Genomic DNA, 17,992 nt, shown 5'->3' with positions numbered 1-17,992 from the left:
AGATAAGGTTTGCTCATTGCACGGGGCGCTGCTGCAAGTCTATTCAGCACTACCTTTGAGTTACAGGACTACAAATCCCACAATCCCAGCTAGGGATAAAAATACCGCCCTTCCTATATTTTTGTGTTTATTTCCCTATAAATAACATGGGCATCAAGCAACATTTTCAGTGGCCAGATGGCAAGTCCAATCCCAGCCTGGCTGTAGCTGTTTTCCTGCCCAACCCTCAGTGATTCTATGACTGTAACATTTCTTTGTGGGGGCGTGGCAGCATTTTACCTGCATTCTCCACGTGTCTATGGGCGGTGCCCAAACCTGTACGGTCATGTTTAGCTTCTGCTTGTGGGCGTGGCATTGTCGCCCCACCCTCCCGGACAGGTGTCAGTGGGCGGGGCATTTCAGCTTGCCAGACGGTGTAGCAGCAACATGAGCAGGGAGCCGGATTTAGGGCACAGGTAAGTGCATACGGGCACCACCAGCTGCTCCTCCTGCCATTGGATGGGCCACCCAAGAGCCTCCCTGGACTCTGGCATTGGGGCTAGCTGGGGACCATGGGGGAGGCACGTTGTTGAGGGCAGTTTTCTTGGATACCTTTCTACAACTTCTGTAATATGGGATTACTTTGCTAGGACTACACCTCCCAGCATCCTCTGTTGGGGATGATGGGACTTGCAGTCCCCTACCAGCTAGATGTGACGGCTCACACCCTGACCTCTCCAACAGAGGGCCCCAGAGACTAGCAGGGTAACGTCTACTGCTCCTCACTTTCATTTCCCAGCTCCTTCCCTCAAAATCTTTCCGTCTGACCCTCTCCTGTTATATTAGGAGATTCTCCCCCGCCTCTAGCTGTGCATGCTGGGTGTTGTAGTGAAACAACAGGCTGTACACAGCAGCTCTAACATTTAAAGAGACGCTGCAATCAGCATTTATAGAGGTGTATTGGCTCTTGGGTTTCCCTGGCAGAAGCACATACAGGACATGTATTATATGAAGGTGAGTGTAATAGATGTAGTGGTCCAAATCCATCTACATTTCCCAGCATCCCCTGCTGCTTCTGGGAATTGAAGTTCAGCAGTGATTGGAGAGCCGCAACCTGGGTAATATGTGATTTCTACTCCTATCTGTTCCCTTTTACTGGGGCCAAATTCAGCAAGTATTTCCTGTACTGTCTCTCTCTTCCCCCCTATTTACTTTCTCCCCAAATGCCCATCCCTGCCCTGACTACCCCTTCAACTTGTCTAATGATTATTAATGGAGCCTGAACCCTGTGCCTCAATTGCTCCACAAACGTTTCCCACATTAACCTGGGGGCATTGACAGCTTTGTGCTTTATATGAGATGGGAATTCCTCATGTGATCAATATCTCTTGTCTGTTGGACCTTCTTAACTATTGCTTGGCTTAGAGCTTATTATAGTAAAGGTCTGTACAAGCAGAAGATTATAACCAGTCTCCTGGCTGTATTAATGTGTTAATTATTCATCTGCTTCCCTGATTCCTATTATACTTTATACCACCTTTTGTAAACAAAATACTCTAGTGTATAAGCTGAATCATTCTTTCTTATAACGAATCAGAGGCATTGTAATGTACACTAAAGTAATATGATAGCGAGAAGTAACGTCTTATGGAAGTACATCAGCTTGTTCACTGGAATAAAGAGTTACAGGGACAATAAGGGGCTCAGGGGAGGGGTTAGTGGAATAAGGAGTTACAGGGACAATAAGGAGCTCAGGGGAGGGGTTAGTGGAATAAGGAGTTACAGGGACAATAAGGAGCTCAGGGGAGGGGTTAGTGGAATAAGGAGTTACAGGGACAATAAGGGACTCAGGGGAGGGTTTAGTGGAATAAGGAGTTACAGGGACAATAAGGGGCTCAGGGGAGGGGTTAGTGGAATAAGGAGTTACTGGGACAATAAGGGGGCTCAGGGGAGGGGTTAGTGGAATAAGGAGTTACAGGGACAATAAGGAGCTCAGGGGAGGGGTTAGTGGAATAAGGAGTTACAGGGACAATAAGGGACTCAGGGGAGGGGTTAGTGGAATAAGGAGTTGCAGGGACAATAAGGGGCTCAGGGGAGGGGTTAGTGGAATAAGGAGTTACAGGGACAATAAGGGGCTCAGGGGAGGGGTTAGTGGAATAAGGAGTTACAGGGACAATAAGGAGCTCAGGGGAGGGGTTAGTGGAATAAGGAGTTACAGGGACAATAAGGGGCTCAGGGGAGGGGTTAGTGGAATAAGGAGTTACAGGGACAATAAGGGGCTCAGGGGAGGGGTTAATGGAATAAGGAGTTACAGGGACAATAAGGGGCTCAGGGGAGGAGTTAGTGGAATAAGGAGTTACAGGGACAATAAGGGGCTCAGGGGAGGGGTTAGTGGAATAAGGAGTTACAGGGACAATAAGGGGCTCAGGGGAGGGGTTAGTGGAATAAGGAGTTACAGGGACAATAAGGGGCTCAGGGGAGGGGTTAGTGGAATAAGGAGTTACAGGGACAATAAGGAGCTCAGGGGAGGGGTTAGTGGAATAAGGAGTTACAGGGACAATAAGGGACTCAGGGGAGGGGTTAGTGGAATAAGGAGTTACAGGGACAATAAGGAGCTCAGGGGAGGGGTTAGTGGAATAAGGAGTTACAGGGACAATAAGGGACTCAGGGGAGGGGTTAGTGGAATAAGGAGTTACAGGGACAATAAGGGGCTCAGGGGAGGGGTTAGTGGAATAAGGAGTTACTGGGACAATAAGGGGCTCAGGGGAGGGGTTAGTGGAATAAGGAGTTACAGGGACAATAAGGAGCTCAGGGGAGGGGTTAGTGGAATAAGGAGTTACAGGGACAATAAGGGACTCAGGGGAGGGGTTAGTGGAATAAGGAGTTGCAGGGACAATAAGGGGCTCAGGGGAGGGGTTAGTGGAATAAGGAGTTACAGGGACAATAAGGGGCTCAGGGGAGGGGTTAGTGGAATAAGGAGTTACAGGGACAATAAGGAGCTCAGGGGAGGGGTTAGTGGAATAAGGAGTTACAGGGACAATAAGGGGCTCAGGGGAGGGGTTAGTGGAATAAGGAGTTACAGGGACAATAAGGGGCTCAGGGGAGGGGTTAATGGAATAAGGAGTTACAGGGACAATAAGGGGCTCAGGGGAGGAGTTAGTGGAATAAGGAGTTACAGGGACAATAAGGGGCTCAGGGGAGGGGTTAGTGGAATAAGGAGTTACAGGGACAATAAGGGGCTCAGGGGAGGGGTTAGTGGAATAAGGAGTTACAGGGACAATAAGGGGCTCAGGGGTGGGGTTAGTGGAATAAGGAGTTACAGGGACAATAAGGGGCTCAGGGGAGGGGTTAGTGGAATAAGGAGTTACAGGGACAATAAGGAGCTCAGGGGAGGGGTTAGTGGAATAAGGAGTTACAGGGACAATAAGGGGCTCAGGGGAGGGGTTAGTGGAATAAGGAGTTACAGGGACAATAAGGGGCTCAGGGGAGGGGTTAGTGGAATAAGGAGTTACAGGGACAATAAGGGGCTCAGGGGAGGGGTTAGTGGAATAAGGAGTTACAGGGACAATAAGGGGCTCAGGGGAGGGGTTAGTGGAATAAGGAGTTACAGGGACAATAAGGGGCTCAGGGGAGGGGTTAGTGGAATAAGGAGTTACAGGGACAATAAGGGGCTCAGGGGTGGGGTTAGTGGAATAAGGAGTTACAGGGACAATAAGGGGCTCAGGGGAGGGGTTAGTGGAATAAGGAGTTACAGGGACAATAAGGGGCTCAGGGGAGGGGTTAGTGAAATAAGGAGTTACAGGGACAATAAGGGGCTCAGGGGAGGAGTTAGTGGAATAAGGAGTTACAGGGACAATAAGGGGCTCAGGGGAGGGGTTAGTGGAATAAGGAGTTACAGGGACAATAAGGGGCTCAGGGGTGGGGTTAGTGGAACCCCATGGTCAGACAATCACCCAGATGTATCGTGTCCTTGCAGGCCCATGCTAGATCTGTCCCAGGATCTTAATGACTGTATGGAAGCTTTAAATCTCTTTTTGACGAATCAGTTTAATGAGAGTCTGGCTCTTTTGCGACCAAGGTAAGAAAATCACATTTATCAAACCTTGTACATGGCAACCCATAACTGGTTTTTGAATAAGAATTTCTCATCATTTGTGCTGGTTGACGGACAGTAAGGGAACAGTAGGACATGAGTCTGTCCCTCCCACTGCAGGGTGATACAGTGACACAGACAGGAGGGAACTATGGGACATGAGTCTGTCCCTCCCACTGCAGGGTGATACAGTGATACAGACAGGAGGGAACTATGGGACATGAGTCTGTCCCTCCCACTGCAGGGTGATACAGTGACACAGACAGGAGGGAACTATGGGACATGAGTCTGTCCCTCCCACTGCAGGGTGATACAGTGACACAGACAGGAGGGAACTATGGGACATGAGTCTGTCCCTCCCACTGCAGAGTGATACAGTGACACAGACAGGAGGGAACTATGGGACGTGAGTCTGTCCCTCCCACTGCAGGGTGATACAGTGACACAGACAGGAGGGAACTATGGGACATGAGTCTGTCCCTCCCACTGCAGGGTGATACAGTGACACAGACAGGAGGGAACTATGGGCACTCTCTATCCATTCTCTATGCTTTTCCTTCCCCAGGGCTACAGAGAGTCTATATCACAGCCTGGTCTATGCCACTATACTAGAGATGCAAGCTATGATGACATTTGAGCATGATGACATCATCAGTGCAGGACAGACCATGAAGCAGGCACAGGAAATATGTCAGAGGTAGGGGGGAGGGGACAGAGGGAAATTATTTTATAATTGGTATTTTATTTTCTTTACAATCCCAGTGCAGTATATATTAATTGCAATGAGAAGATTTCAGGTGTTGGTACAAGTGCACAGCTGGGATGGGAGGCCATTCACTCTCTTTGTCATAACAATGGACTTTGTGTGAATTGTCATTGAATCATTTACTTTCAACCAGATCTTAAAAAAGCATTTGTATCCGGCCCTGTCTGTCCTCTCATCTGACGCCAGATTGAACCTTTTCTTTATTTCCATGATGCACCTCTTCTTTTACATCTAAGCTTCTTTCCTCTGTCTGTTTTCCTCTGTATCTATCTTTCTTTCTCTCTTCTCCCCTATCTCTTCACCTCTGTCTCTCTTCTCCTTTGTTTCTATTCTCCTTTCTTTCTCTTCTCCTTTGTCTCTTCTCCTCTGTTTCTATTCTCCTCTCTTTCTCTTCCCCTCTGTCTCTTTTTCGCTCTCTCTTCTCCTCTTTTTCGCTTCTCCTATGTCTATCTTTTCCTCTGTCTCTCTTCTCCTTTGTCTCTTCTCCTCTGTCTATCTTGTCCTCTGTCTCGCTTCTCTTCTCCTCTGTCGCTCTTCTCCTGTCTCTCATCTCCACTGTTTCTCTTCTCCTCTGTCGCTCTTCACCTCTGCCTCTCCTCTCTTGTGTTTTTCTTCTCCTCTGTCTCCCTTCTGTCTATTCTCTCTTGTGTTTCTCTTCTCCTCTGTCTCTCCTCTCTTCTGTTTCTCTTTTGTCTCTCTTATCCTCTGTCCTCTTCTCTTCTGTCTCTCTTCTCTTCTGTCTTCTCCTCTGTCTCTCTTTTATTCTGTCTCTCCCCTGTCTCTCTTCTCTTCTGTCTCTCTTCTCTTCTGTCTCTCTTCTCTTCTGTATATCCTCTCTTCTCTTGTCTTTCTTCTCTTCTGTCTTCTCCTCTGTCTCTTGTCCTCTGTCATCTATAAACATTGCATCCCTCCAGCAGTCTGTGTGTCTGTCCATTTTACTTATGTCTGTCCCTTGAATAGAAAGGCATATTAACCCCAAAACATAGATAAATATTGTGACTGCATGGGCCATAGGCACCAGAGTACTCAACAAAGGAGACCAACTTGGTGCCATTCAGGGGATCCCCAATACAAGGAGAATGTAACAAGTATGTGGTGGGGTTCGGAGGGGCTTGCGGTGCATTTGGTGGGGGGGGGGTGTGATCCACTGGAAGAGTTCAGGACTGGTTGGGGTAGTAGTCATGTGCGTAGAAATTAATTCTGTGTATTCTCATTGAAACAATTCTTTTATTTTGAGTAATTTGCAGGTTTAGGAAGAAATCTTCCATAATCAATAAGTCTGGAGCGGATGCCTTTACAGAAGGTAAGGTGCTACACTATAGAGGTGCTCAGTGGTGTTTATTCTGATAGTGAATGTGTATATACATATATATATATATGCTTTGGCACAGGTGAGTGTATGTGCACTAATTCTCTTTCCTTGCAGTGGAGTTACACGCGGAGGTTTGCTATGCCGAATGTCTCCTGCAGAGGGCAGCTCTCACTTTCTTACAGGTACAGTAGGTGGAAATTTGTATTTCCCATAGCTTGTCTATATAGGGATGCATCAAATCCACTACTTTAGGATTCATCTGAATCCCGAATGCTTTGCAAAAGAATTGGCTGAATACAAAACCGAATCTGAAACCTAATTTGCATATGCAAAGTAGGGCTAGGAAGGGCTAAAGAGAACCGTATAAAAAGTCAGGTGACTTTAAAGGGTCATGATTTTTATGATGTAGTTTTCATTTTTAAATGACACTGTTTACACTGCAAATAATTCACTCTACAATATAAAATTTCATTCCTGAACCAGCAAGTGTATTTTTTTTAGTTGTAATATTGGTGTGTAGGTGCATCTCAGGTAATTTTGCCTGGTCATGTGATTTCAGAAAGAGCCAGCACATTAGGATGGAACTGCTTTCTGGCAGGCTGTTGTTTCTCCTACTCAATGTAACTGAATGTGTCTCAGTGGGACCTGGATGTTACTATTGAGTGCTGTTCTTAGATCTACCAGGCAGCTGTTATCTTGTGTTAGGGAGCTGCTATCTGGTTACCTTCCCGTTGTTCTGTTGTTAGGCTGCTGGCGGGGGTGGTGATATCACTCCAACTTTCAGTAAAGAGTGACTGAAGTTTATCAGAGCACAAGTCATATGACTGGGGGCAGCTAGGAAACTGACAGTATGTCTAGCCCCATGTCAGATTTCAAAATTAAATTTAAAAATATCAGTTTGCTCTTTTGAAAACCAGATTTCAGTGCAGATGTCTGCTGGAGCAGCACTATTAACTAATGCTTTTTGGAAGAAAAAAAACACATTTTCGCATGACAGTATCCCTTTAAGGATCTGGTTCAGCCAGGCACTTTTTCAGCAGCATTCCTAATTGTCAGACCCTACATGCACATCACTTACACAAAGTACCATCTGCATGCTCTATATAGAGCAATATGAGTTCTATATTAGTGTTTTATTCCTAATAATAAACAGTGGGGCTCATTTATTTAAGTGGACGCAAAAGAGTGTCTGCGCCATCACGAGCGCGATCACTAATATATTTGCAGGGTATTGCGCGTAAAATGGAGCTTTTGCAATGGTTTTGTTTATGCGCTTTGCGCAAAAGATTGGGCATTTATGTCGCAAACTATGCCGTGTTTGTGAGGGGCGTGGCTGGGGCGTGGCTACAATGCGCTTGCACTGCGGCCGTCGCAGATTTGCATCTGTATATGCGCAAAACTGCACCCGGGCAAAAGCACCACAATTTTTACGGCTGCCTCTTCGTGGCGTAATAATAACACTCTTCAAAATGCGCATTCCTGCCCAGCTGCGCTAGTATATTTGCATTTTTGTGTTTCATGTTGCGTGAAAGAGAATTTTATATATGTGTGTGCAGGGTCATACTTATAAACTGGGTTCTGGCGAATACACTAAATGGGGCTGCTGTTGGTGGGGATGTTTGCTAACTCAAAGGTGAACAACCCCTGTAAAGTGCAGATTAACCACGCCTTCCCCCAACATGTTTTTATTAACCAACGTTCCTTTAGGGTTAGTCCACACGAGGAGATTCAGGGAGATTTTGTCGCCTGGCGACTAATCGCCTCGTCTTCTGAGCGACAATCTCCCCAAGCCGCCTCAGCGTGCTTTCCCATAGGCTACAATGAAAAGTCGTCTGCGCGAAAGCACACGCGGCGATGCATTTTCAATAGTCGCCCAACAGGCAACTTTGGGCGACTATTGAAAACGCATCGCCGCATGTGCTTTCGCGCAGGCGACTTTTCATTGTAGCCTATGGGAAAAGATGCTGAGGCAGTTCGGGGTGATTGTCGCTCAGAAGACGAGGCGATTAGTGGCCAGGCGACAAAATCTCCCCTAATCTCCTTGTGTGGACTAACCCTACCAGGTCGGCTAAACACCTTTGCAACCAAACACATATTAGCACAGACACAAACGCAGATGCGTGAACGCAATATGCGCAATATGTAACGCAACTAATTAAAGCAGCGCATTCCTACATGCGCACAACTAATCCTTACCTTTGTGGTATCTTTCTGTGCGCACAATTTATTATAAGCATTGCGACTGCTGATACTCAGTTTCACGCGTCGCGTCCTGTCTGCGTCTACATTAGCGCACAAATCGCACTTTTAAGGTATTGAGCGCTACATTATTAAATACTCGCGTGCGCTGGGCAAATATCGGGCCTCTGCGCTCTTTTTAGCGCTGCCTTAATAAATGAGCCCCATCGTGTTTTATTCTTTATATATTCCATAGGTTCTGTGTGGGTGGGACATTGGAGCAGTGATGACCAGTGACCAATCAGCAGGGGGCTTTCTTTAACCCTATTTCTGTTGCCTCTGCAGGATGAGAATATGATCAGCTTTATTAAGGGTGGCATGAAAGTCCGGAACAGCTACATGATCTATCGGTGAGAGATGTGCAAATCACTGACATTCAATTTTCAATTTTTTATGTCACAATATGAATACATTAGCATAGGTCATTTTTCCCAGTGCGCCTTATCTATCTGCATATTTCTGCTTATTCAGAAGAGTGGGCTCAAGCAGCCTGTTTCCTCCAGCAATTCCTTATTTACCCAGACTCTAATATGAAACAGTGGCCTCTAGTGGTCAGGCAAGGAAATGACAGAAAGTATTTCATTTATCCATCTTCCTCTTTCTATTATAGAGATCTGAATACTTTATTGCAGTCTAATGCTTTCCAGAAGGGGGCGTCACATGTTCATCTAGAAGGCGGAGTCTCTCTGGGCACTGGAGCTTTTAACCTGGTCAGTTGGACATTTGTTATCGGTCCCTTGAGGGTGAAACAGAGTTAACAGTACAGAGGACTCTTTGTATTGTGATTGTACAAGTTCTGGGCCACATTTAAAGGCTACAGAGAGGTAGAACATTCTTTGTAGACTGTATTAACCGCATAAGAGAAATGAAATGGAAGGTGAATGCTGGTTCCCTTTAAAAAAGGATTATTCTCCAAATCTGCCTCCTAAACGTTTCCTTGTTTCTCCCCCTTGCACAGACGCTCTCTCTCTTCCCTCCCCGGATCCTTAAGTTACTGGAGTTTGCTGGGTTTTCAGGGGAGAAGGTAGAGTATTTATTCATTCCTTTTTATCTTTTCTTTCGGCCTTTGTGTATTTTGAGCTCTCTTCTCTTTCTGACTCTCGGATTTATCCACAGGAATATGGACTTTCCCGACTCCATGAAGGTGCCGCATCCTGGAACCTGCGCTCCCTGCTCTGCACAATGTTACTTCTCTGTTACTATACTTTCCTCAGCTTCATCCTGGGTGAGACGTGCAGTCATACTCCTGTCTGTGTCACTGTATCACCCTGCAGTGGGAGGGACAGACTCATGTCCCATAGTTCCCTCCTGTCTGTGTCACTGTATCACCCTGCAGTGGGTGAGAGATATTACAGTTCCCATAACTCCCTCTTTCTGTTGACCTGTGTATAAATGACTTTCCCTCTGTTCCTTTGCCACAGGGACAGGTGAGGTTGGTGTGACAGAAGCTGAGGACCTCCTTGGTCCATACATGAGTCGTTATCCCAAGGTAAGAATAATTGATTTTTCAGGTTTTACCTTGGCTTGTGTTTAATAGACCAGTGTTATTTTGGAGGGCTCACAAATTGACTAATTGCCCTGATATTGGTTGTTTTTTGTTCTCCTCACAGAGCGCAATCTTTCTTTTCTTTGCTGGGAGGATAGCGGAGCTTAAAGGCAACATTGATGAGGTGACGATCGTATATATATATATATGTGTGTGTTCTAATCTTTTTAGGGAAGGAAGATTTCTAGCTATGGCATTTGATGCCATTGTTGTTGATCTACAATTCCAGGCAGCAGTGAGAGCTGTACTTCAACCACAGCTGTAAGATGACAGTTTGGCCAACTCTTGATATGTGCCACCATTTTCTTTAATCACTCTAGAGCTGCCAGATACTGCCCCCCTTCTTACCTACGACTGATTCTCTATAGGGCCCCACTATGTATGTGCGGTCACTTCATATTTCTTATATTCCTCATGTCAACATTCCCGGTTGTCCATTTCCCAGGCGATCCGTTGGTTTGAGGAGGGCTGCTCAGCACAGCAGGCCTGGAAGCAGTTCCATCACATGTGCTACTGGGAGCTGATGTGGTGCTATGCCTATAAAGGCCTCTGGAAGGTGGCCTATTTCTATGCTGATCTGCTGAGCAAAGAGAATCGTTGGTCTAAGGTATGTGCTGAAAATCAACTTATTCCTTTAGATGGATCCTCACGCCTCGGTATTGTTTCCCATTTTTAAACCCCTCCCTCTCCAGCACCATCTTGGCTCTCCCTGGTGTAACGATTGTCTCTCTCTGCCCAGGCCATGTATGTCTATATGAAGGCTGCTTTTCTGAGCATGTTGCCACCTGATGAGCCACGGCCCTTTGGAGAGAATGAGGTGGAGTTGTTCAGGTAAGTCATGCAGAGCCTGTAATGAAAAGGAGTAGTTACTGCATAGAAGGGAGAGGTTTAGGGCAGTTAAACCTACATAAGCTGGGCAGTAAAAGCCTCTGATTGGCTGTACACCCCTGTCTTGTACATTCATTCTTCTATGATGGATCTCAGGAGAGGTTGACAATAGCCAAAGTGTTTGGGTTGTAGGGGGGAGAGTGGAAAATCCCTGAGAACAATGGCCGAATATCAGAAGTCAATGGGGGGCAAAGCAGTGCCGGTGAGGTATTAAAGGGAATGTAAAGGCAAAAAAAATAAAATCCCATTTTTCTTTCTTTAATGAAAAAGAAACCTATCTCCAATATAATTTGATTAAAAAATGTGTACCGTTTTTATAAGAAACCTGACTGTATGCAGTGAAATTCTCCCTTCATTTACTGCTGTGGATAGGAATTGTCAGACGGTCCCTAACTGCTCTGCAGGGAAACAATCATACTTATGAACAGCAGGGGAGCCCCCGCCTTACTTCCCAGCCATGCAGAACTCAAGCAGCTTTGTTTGTTTCCCTGTAGAGCAGTCGGCGACTGTGTAGAGATTTGTATTGGATTTTATTTTTGCCTTTACATCCCCTTTACTGTTTCCAACTCCAGCTGCAGGGACAAAGATCATGGAGCCGGATTTAAACAGATAAACTGGGATTCTATTTGGAGGATTATTTTGCTGCAGACACTGGTTCTGCAGAGTTGGAGAAAGTTTGTATTAAACAATACAAAAACTATAAAATCCACATTAGATTACATGACAACACAGGAGCCAGTGCAGTCTGTATATTCTGATTATTAATCAGTCTTGCTGTATCGGCTTCTGGCAGATATTATTCGACTTGTGCTGTTTTGATAATTTATGACGATCCCTAAGCAGCCCAGACCACACTGAGCATGTGCACAGTCTTGGTCTTGCAAAGATGTATAACAAAGTTACAAGATGGTGACCCCCTGTGGCCAACTTTGAAAGCATAAATCATTTGTTTGATTAGGCTTGTGGTGCAGTAAGTTCATGTTTATATTTAGTATACAAAATACAGCATTTCTAGCCTTATTCTATTTTAGACTTTACTTCCCCTTTTAAGACTTATAAAGGGGATGGTAGGAATCAGTAAATGCTAGTGAGCTGGGCAGGGATATGGGAAATGAATATTATATAGTGAATAAAGTACCCCCTCTTGTAAAATATAAGGGTATTATAAGTTACCGAGGAGTTTCATGAGCATATAAAACTACGAGGCTGAAGGCGAATATTTTACAACTGGGGGTACTTTATTTATTATAATACACAAATTACAGTAAGTCATGTGACAGAAATGACATCAGAACTCACCGTTTATAACTGATGACATCAGAACTCATCGTTTCTAAGGATATAATTTACAGGATATTCATGGCTTTTGTGTATTATATAATAATATGAGGCTCTGTGGGTAAAAATGTCCAAATATCTTGGCAGGATTGTGCCCTCCTTAAAGCAGAAAATCGCTGGGAAATCTCCTCCCACAGAAAAATTTGCCATCAGGAAGGCGAGGAGGTACCAGGCCAAGGAACCAGTGCCATTACCTGTCCCCGCGCTGGTAAGACTCTAATACACTAGAACTGCGGGTCTGGATCATTATAGTGATAGGAGGGTCTGTAGGTCTTTGATACACCAGGGAAAATGCTTATTTGTGAGGCTTGGGCCATTATTTCTTAAAGGGGTTGTTCACCTTTGAGTTAACTGTAAGTATGATATAGAGAGTGATATTCTGAGATAATTTGCAATTGGTTTTAATTTTTTATTATTTGTGGTTTTTGAGTTATTTAGCTTTTTATTCAGCAGTTTGCAATATCTGTAATCTGGTTGTAGACTCTAAATTCCCCTAGCAACCATGCACTGATCTGAATAAGAGACTGGAATATGAGTAGGAGAGGCCTGAATAGAAAGATGAGTAATAAAAAGTAGCAATAATAATACATTTGTAGTAGTGTTTAGCGAGTTAAACCCGACCCGCACCCCACGCTGCCCTCCCACAACTCGCGCCACCCACATCGGACTTCTGGGTTCCATTTATAGACCCACCCTGCTGATGATGTCACAAAAAGGGTGGGGCGAGCAGTCGTAAGCCGGCATTTGAAGGTGGCCAGTGGGGAGAGCAAGAGAAGAGCTCAACCTGCACCCGCCCGCCACCCGTGAAGAGGATTGAGAGGTCAGCACGAACACGCCAGACCCACAGGTATCGGCCCGCACATCATTAATTTGAAGCCTTGGTTTTTTAGATGGGGTCAGTGACCCCCATTGGAAAGCTGTAAAGAGTCAGAAGAAAAAGGCAGCTAATGAAAAAAGTATACAAAATAAACAATCATCATCATCATTTATTTATATAGCGCTGTCAAGATACGCAGTGCTTAAGACAAATTGGCCATTCTATAACATACTAAAAGTTAACGTAAAGGTGAACCTCCCCTTTAATGGGTGCAAACGGGGTAAGCAATGGCAGCTAACTCTGATCAGCATATTGATGGATAACGTATCTACAGGTCACTTGGTGGCAGCATAATAATTGCTAAGCCTATAAGCATTAAACTTATACATTTTAACACAATGAAACTTTTGACTGCTGGGGCAGCACAACGTTCCCATACACAGGCCAATGCATTCATTCCAGAATCCAGGTGAAGTTTGGGTGGTTACATCCATTTCTGCGGTACAAATAAGAAATTATATTTTCTAATCGTTTTTTTTTTGCTATTGTCTCACCTTTCGGTCTTTCTATTGGCCAGGAAATGATGTATTTATGGAACGGCTACTCTGTGCTGGGGAAAGACAGCCGGCTGACTGAAGAGACCTTGACTATACTTTGTACAGCCGAGTCCAACCTGAGCCAAGAACAAGGTACAATGGCCGATATCCTCTTATATTCCCAGAGGATTCTGGGAATGTAACTATGATGTGATCATATACAACTACCTTTCCCTGCCCAGCAAGGCGAGCCATGTTTACAGTAGCTTTCGTTGAGGGGGGCGGGCCCTAGTGCGTGAAGCGCAGCAGGGCCCCGCCCCCCTCCGTACCGCCGCATTAGCCCGCATTTCTCAGTGGCGCATGGACTGTCGGGGGGCCCTGAGGGGTGCGGGCCCCCTGCTTCCCCGGTAGTTCCGCCACTGCATGTTTAGCTTCATCTTTTCTGACCCCAACCTGGGCTGTAGCTTCTTCTAGTTCAGCAATGAGAGCTAAAAGAATAGTGGCCAAATGTGGTGGCCTCTCCACCTTGTTGTACAGCTCTGTATTTGGGTCATTGGGCAGCCTGACTCCACCTAGGCACGTGGCTGATGCAGTTGGGGAGCAGGGCCTATGCAGACTCCTCAGTGTTGAGTGCCTTCAGCTTCTCTTTACAGAGCCTCACAGATGTGATAAATAGTGAATAAAGTGCCCCCTATTGTAAAATATAAGGAAATTATAAGTCACTGAGGCGTCCCATGACCATATACAGGTCATGGAACTCCGAGGTAACTTGTAATATCCTCATATTTTCCAACAAGGGCTACTTTATTTATTATAATACACACGTTTTACTGAGTCATGTGACAGAAATGACATCAGAACTCAACGTTTATAATGGATGACATCACTACTCACCATTTATAAGGATATAATTTACAGGATATTCATGGCTCTTGTGTATTATATAGTGAATAAAGTACCCCCTCTTGTAAAATATAAGGATATTATAAGTTACCGAGGAGTTTCATGACCATATAAAAGTACGAGGCCGAAGGCCGAGTGTTTTTATACAGGTCATGGAACTCCGAGGTAACTTCTAATATCCTCATATTTTGCAACTGGGGGTACTTTATTCACTATATAATACACAAGTTTCAGTGAGTCATGTGACAGAAATGACATCAGAACTCACCGTTTATAACTGATGACATCAGAACTCACCGTTTATAAGGATATAATTTACAGGATATTCATAGCTTTTGTGTATTATAAGGATATATATATGTATATATAAATCTTGTCTTTCTCTAACTGCAGCCTCTGAGTTTCTTTATGATGATATGTGCTCCATCTTGCTGCTGAAAGGACTGTGCCTGAAGCACCTAGGGCGGCTGGAAGAGGCAGAGCAGTGTTTCACTCAAATATGCCATAGGTGAGCAGGCTGGAACCTGAGCCGTAGGGAAAGGGCCGGAGTAAAGGGCAAGTAGGTTTCTTAAAATTACCTGTGCCACTCCACACATGATCGGACCTGTTTATTATGCGAGAATGTTAAGGGATAATTAAACCTTTAAAACAAGTGAATATAAAATTGATGAGGGGGCTATTCTAAGAACTTTTGCAAAGTACATTAATTATTTATTTATTTTGTAATTCCAAGCGCCACCTGACGGTCATTTTCTGACTATTCTGACCACTAAACAGTCAAGGAAGTTGTCAGGAGAAAGAAAGAGGCTGCTCTGATGTTCTTCTGCTTAGGAAAGATTTGAGAAAGGTTTCTAATTTTTTTTTCTAACCAGAAGAACATCAGAGCAGCCTCTTTCTTTCTCCTGACAACTTCCTTGACTACTTAGTGGTCAGAATAGTCAGAAAATGACCGTCAGGTGGAGCTTGGAATTACAAAATAAATAAATAATTAATGTACTTTGCAAAAGTTCTTAGAATAGCCCCCTCATCAATTTTATATTCACTTGTTTTAAAGGTTTACTTATATTATAATATATATATATATATACTACTAGGTTTTTACGCATTTATAAACAAGCTGCTGTGTAGCAATGTTGGAAATTGAAAAAAGTCTATATGGCACAGGTTAAATAGTGGATAACAGATAACACCATTATGTTCTACAGAGCTTATCTGCTGTGTAACCTGAGCCTTTTCTCCTTTGAATGGCTGCCCCCATTGCTACACAGCAGCTTGTTTATATAAACTATAGTAGTACTTATCTGTTATCTACTGTGTATCCTGTGCTTGAATGGCTGCCCCCATGGCTACACAGCAGCTTGTTTATATAAACTATAGTAGTACTTATCTGTTATCTACTGTGTATCCTGTGCTTGAATGGCTGCCCCCATGGCTACACAGCAGCTTGTTTATATAAACTATAGTAGTGTTTCTGAAGCAAACACATCAGTTTTACCAGTGCAGGGCAACGCTGCATTATATTTTATATATATATATGTTATATTACTTTAAAACACTTAAATTTTTTGATGTTACTGTTCATTTAAATGGCCAACAAAGTCACCCAATGACATGAATGTGTTTAATGGATTAAAGGATCAGTCCCACAGTGCGAATATCCGAGCAGTGGGTTAAGCAATGACAGAGTGAATGTCCCCTGTATCCTGACATGAGTGGAGTCTAATCCCACGGTTGTTTCTTTGCAGTGAGAAGAAGATTAAATTTGATCACTACCTGGTGCCCAATGCTCTGCTGGAGCTCAGCCTATTGTATTTGCAGCAGCAAAGAGGAGAGGAGGCCATTGTACTGCTGCGCCGCGCTAAGTAAGTGAAGCGCTGGTAACACATAAGCCACCAGCTGGCAGGAAAAATAGATGTTTTGTGATCCCTCTGTTGGCCGAGTCTGATGGGCTCCTAGAAGTCTGAGCCCAGAGAGTCCCCTTGCTGTAAATATGGATAGAAAGTCTGCTTTTTACACAATGTATCAGGAGTTAGGGGATTTCATGAATGCTGAGAGTTATAGTTGTACAATATTACAAGAGCTACAGGTTGCCCAAGGATACCCCACACTTACTGGTGACAACCTGTGTTTTGTCTTTTCCAGGAATAACTATAAAAATTACTCCATGGAGTCACGGACCCTGTTCAGGATCCACGCGGCTCTTTCCAAACTGAAAGCTGCGGAGTCTGAAGAGAACAGCACAGACGGCGCCAGCCCTTCCTAATGGGCCCGTGTTGTTTATACTCGCACTGCTGCACGGACTCCCTGAAGTGATTCATGGGATCTGGAGAGCACATTGCATTGTGGGACACCTGTATGATGTCAGACTACCTGCTGCTCTGGACTGTGACACTGACAGCAACACTGGGCTGCATAACCCGACAGCTCTCCATGTTTTCCCAGAATCCCTTTTGGCTGTAAAGCAACAAGTCTGCATTCAATACCTACAAACGGAGATACTGAATTGTCTGTAAATTCAATAAATTGTACAGTTTTGATTAATATGGGCTTTAGTGACACTATAGAGTCTGTCCCTCCCACTGCAGGGTGATACAGTGACACAGACAGGAGGGAACTATGGGACATGAGTCTGTCCCTCCCACTGCAGGGTGATACAGTGACACAGACAGGAGGGAACTATGGGACATGAGTCTGTCCCTCCCACTGTAGGGTGATACAGTGACACAGACAGGAGGGAACTATGGGACATGAGTCTGTCCCTCCCACTGCAGGGTGATACAGTGACACAGACAGGAGGGAACTATGGGACATGAGTCTGTCCCGCCCACTGCAGGGTGATACAGTGACACAGACAGGAGGGAACTATGGGACATGAGTCTGTCCCTCCCACTGCAGGGTGATACAGTGACACAGACAGGAGGGAACTATGGGACATGAGTCTGTCCCTCCCACTGTAGGGTGATACAGTGACACAGACAGGAGGGAACTATGGGACATGAGTCTGTCCCTCCCACTGCAGGGTGATACAGTGACACAGACAGGAGGGAACTATGGGACATGAGTCTGTCCCTCCCACTGCAGGGTGATACAGTGACACAGACAGGAGGGAACTATGGACATGAGTCTGTCCCTCCCACTGCAGGGTGATACAGTGACACAGACAGGAGGGAACTATGGGACATGAGTCTGTCCCTCCCACTGCAGGGTGATACAGTGACACAGACAGGAGGGAACTATGGGACATGAGTCTGTCCCTCCCACTGCAGGGTGATACAGTGACACAGACAGGAGGGAACTATGGGACATGAGTCTCTCCCTCCCACTGCAGGGTGATACAGTGACACAGACAGGAGGGAACTATGGGACATGAGTCTGTCCCTCCCACTGCAGGGTGATACAGTGACACAGACAGGAGGGAACTATGGGACATGAGTCTGTCCCTCCCACTGCAGGGTGATACAGTGACACAGACAGGAGGGAACTATGGGACATGAGTCTGTCCCTCCCACTGCAGGGTGATACAGTGAGACAGACAGGAGGGAACTATGGGACATGAGTCTGTCCCTCCCACTGCAG

At 45.1% G+C, this 17,992-nt stretch overlaps 1 protein-coding gene across 5 annotated transcripts; it reads left to right on the top strand.

Moving 5' to 3' along the window:
* Nucleotides 1–305: 305 nt before the first annotated feature.
* LOC108711704 (tetratricopeptide repeat protein 39A) lies at nucleotides 306–16,957 on the top strand. Of its 5 annotated transcripts, none has more exons than XM_018253673.2 (18): nucleotides 306–455; nucleotides 3,956–4,057; nucleotides 4,638–4,769; nucleotides 6,086–6,141; nucleotides 6,265–6,332; nucleotides 8,674–8,738; nucleotides 8,999–9,098; nucleotides 9,347–9,412; nucleotides 9,505–9,613; nucleotides 9,810–9,877; nucleotides 9,999–10,058; nucleotides 10,380–10,541; nucleotides 10,674–10,765; nucleotides 12,248–12,368; nucleotides 13,555–13,666; nucleotides 14,810–14,924; nucleotides 16,162–16,278; nucleotides 16,559–16,957. In XM_018253673.2, the coding sequence occupies exons 1-18, from the start codon at nucleotides 427–429 to the stop codon at nucleotides 16,677–16,679; spliced, it is 1,695 nt and encodes a 564-aa protein (XP_018109162.1). In that variant the 5' UTR covers nucleotides 306–426; the 3' UTR covers nucleotides 16,680–16,957. The 5 variants fall into 5 exon arrangements, with proteins under 5 accessions (XP_018109162.1, XP_018109164.1, XP_041443212.1 ...); XM_018253674.2 differs by lacking the exon at nucleotides 306–455 and adding an exon at nucleotides 472–993; XM_018253675.2 differs by lacking the exon at nucleotides 4,638–4,769.
* The last annotated feature ends 1,035 nt before the right edge of the window (nucleotides 16,958–17,992 follow it).

The sequence above is a fragment of the Xenopus laevis genome, chromosome 3L, assembly GCF_017654675.1.
Source record: "Xenopus laevis strain J_2021 chromosome 3L, Xenopus_laevis_v10.1, whole genome shotgun sequence".
NCBI lineage: Eukaryota > Metazoa > Chordata > Amphibia > Anura > Pipidae > Xenopus > Xenopus laevis.
The sequence above is the reverse complement of the archived record's forward strand: the minus strand, read 5'-3'. Positions and strand labels throughout refer to the sequence as shown.

What these genes read in the sequence shown, in the direction of transcription:
- LOC108711704 (XM_018253673.2), top strand. Translation starts at nt 427, where the DNA reads ATGAGCAGGGAGCCGGATTTAGGGCACAG. An exon ending in CTGGCTCTTTTGCGACCAAG is followed by an intron (nt 4,058 to 4,637) that starts GTAAGAAAATCA and finishes TTCCTTCCCCAG; the next exon opens with GGCTACAGAGAGTCTATATC. An exon ending in AACAGCTACATGATCTATCG is followed by an intron (nt 8,739 to 8,998) that starts GTGAGAGATGTG and finishes TTTCTATTATAG; the next exon opens with AGATCTGAATACTTTATTGC.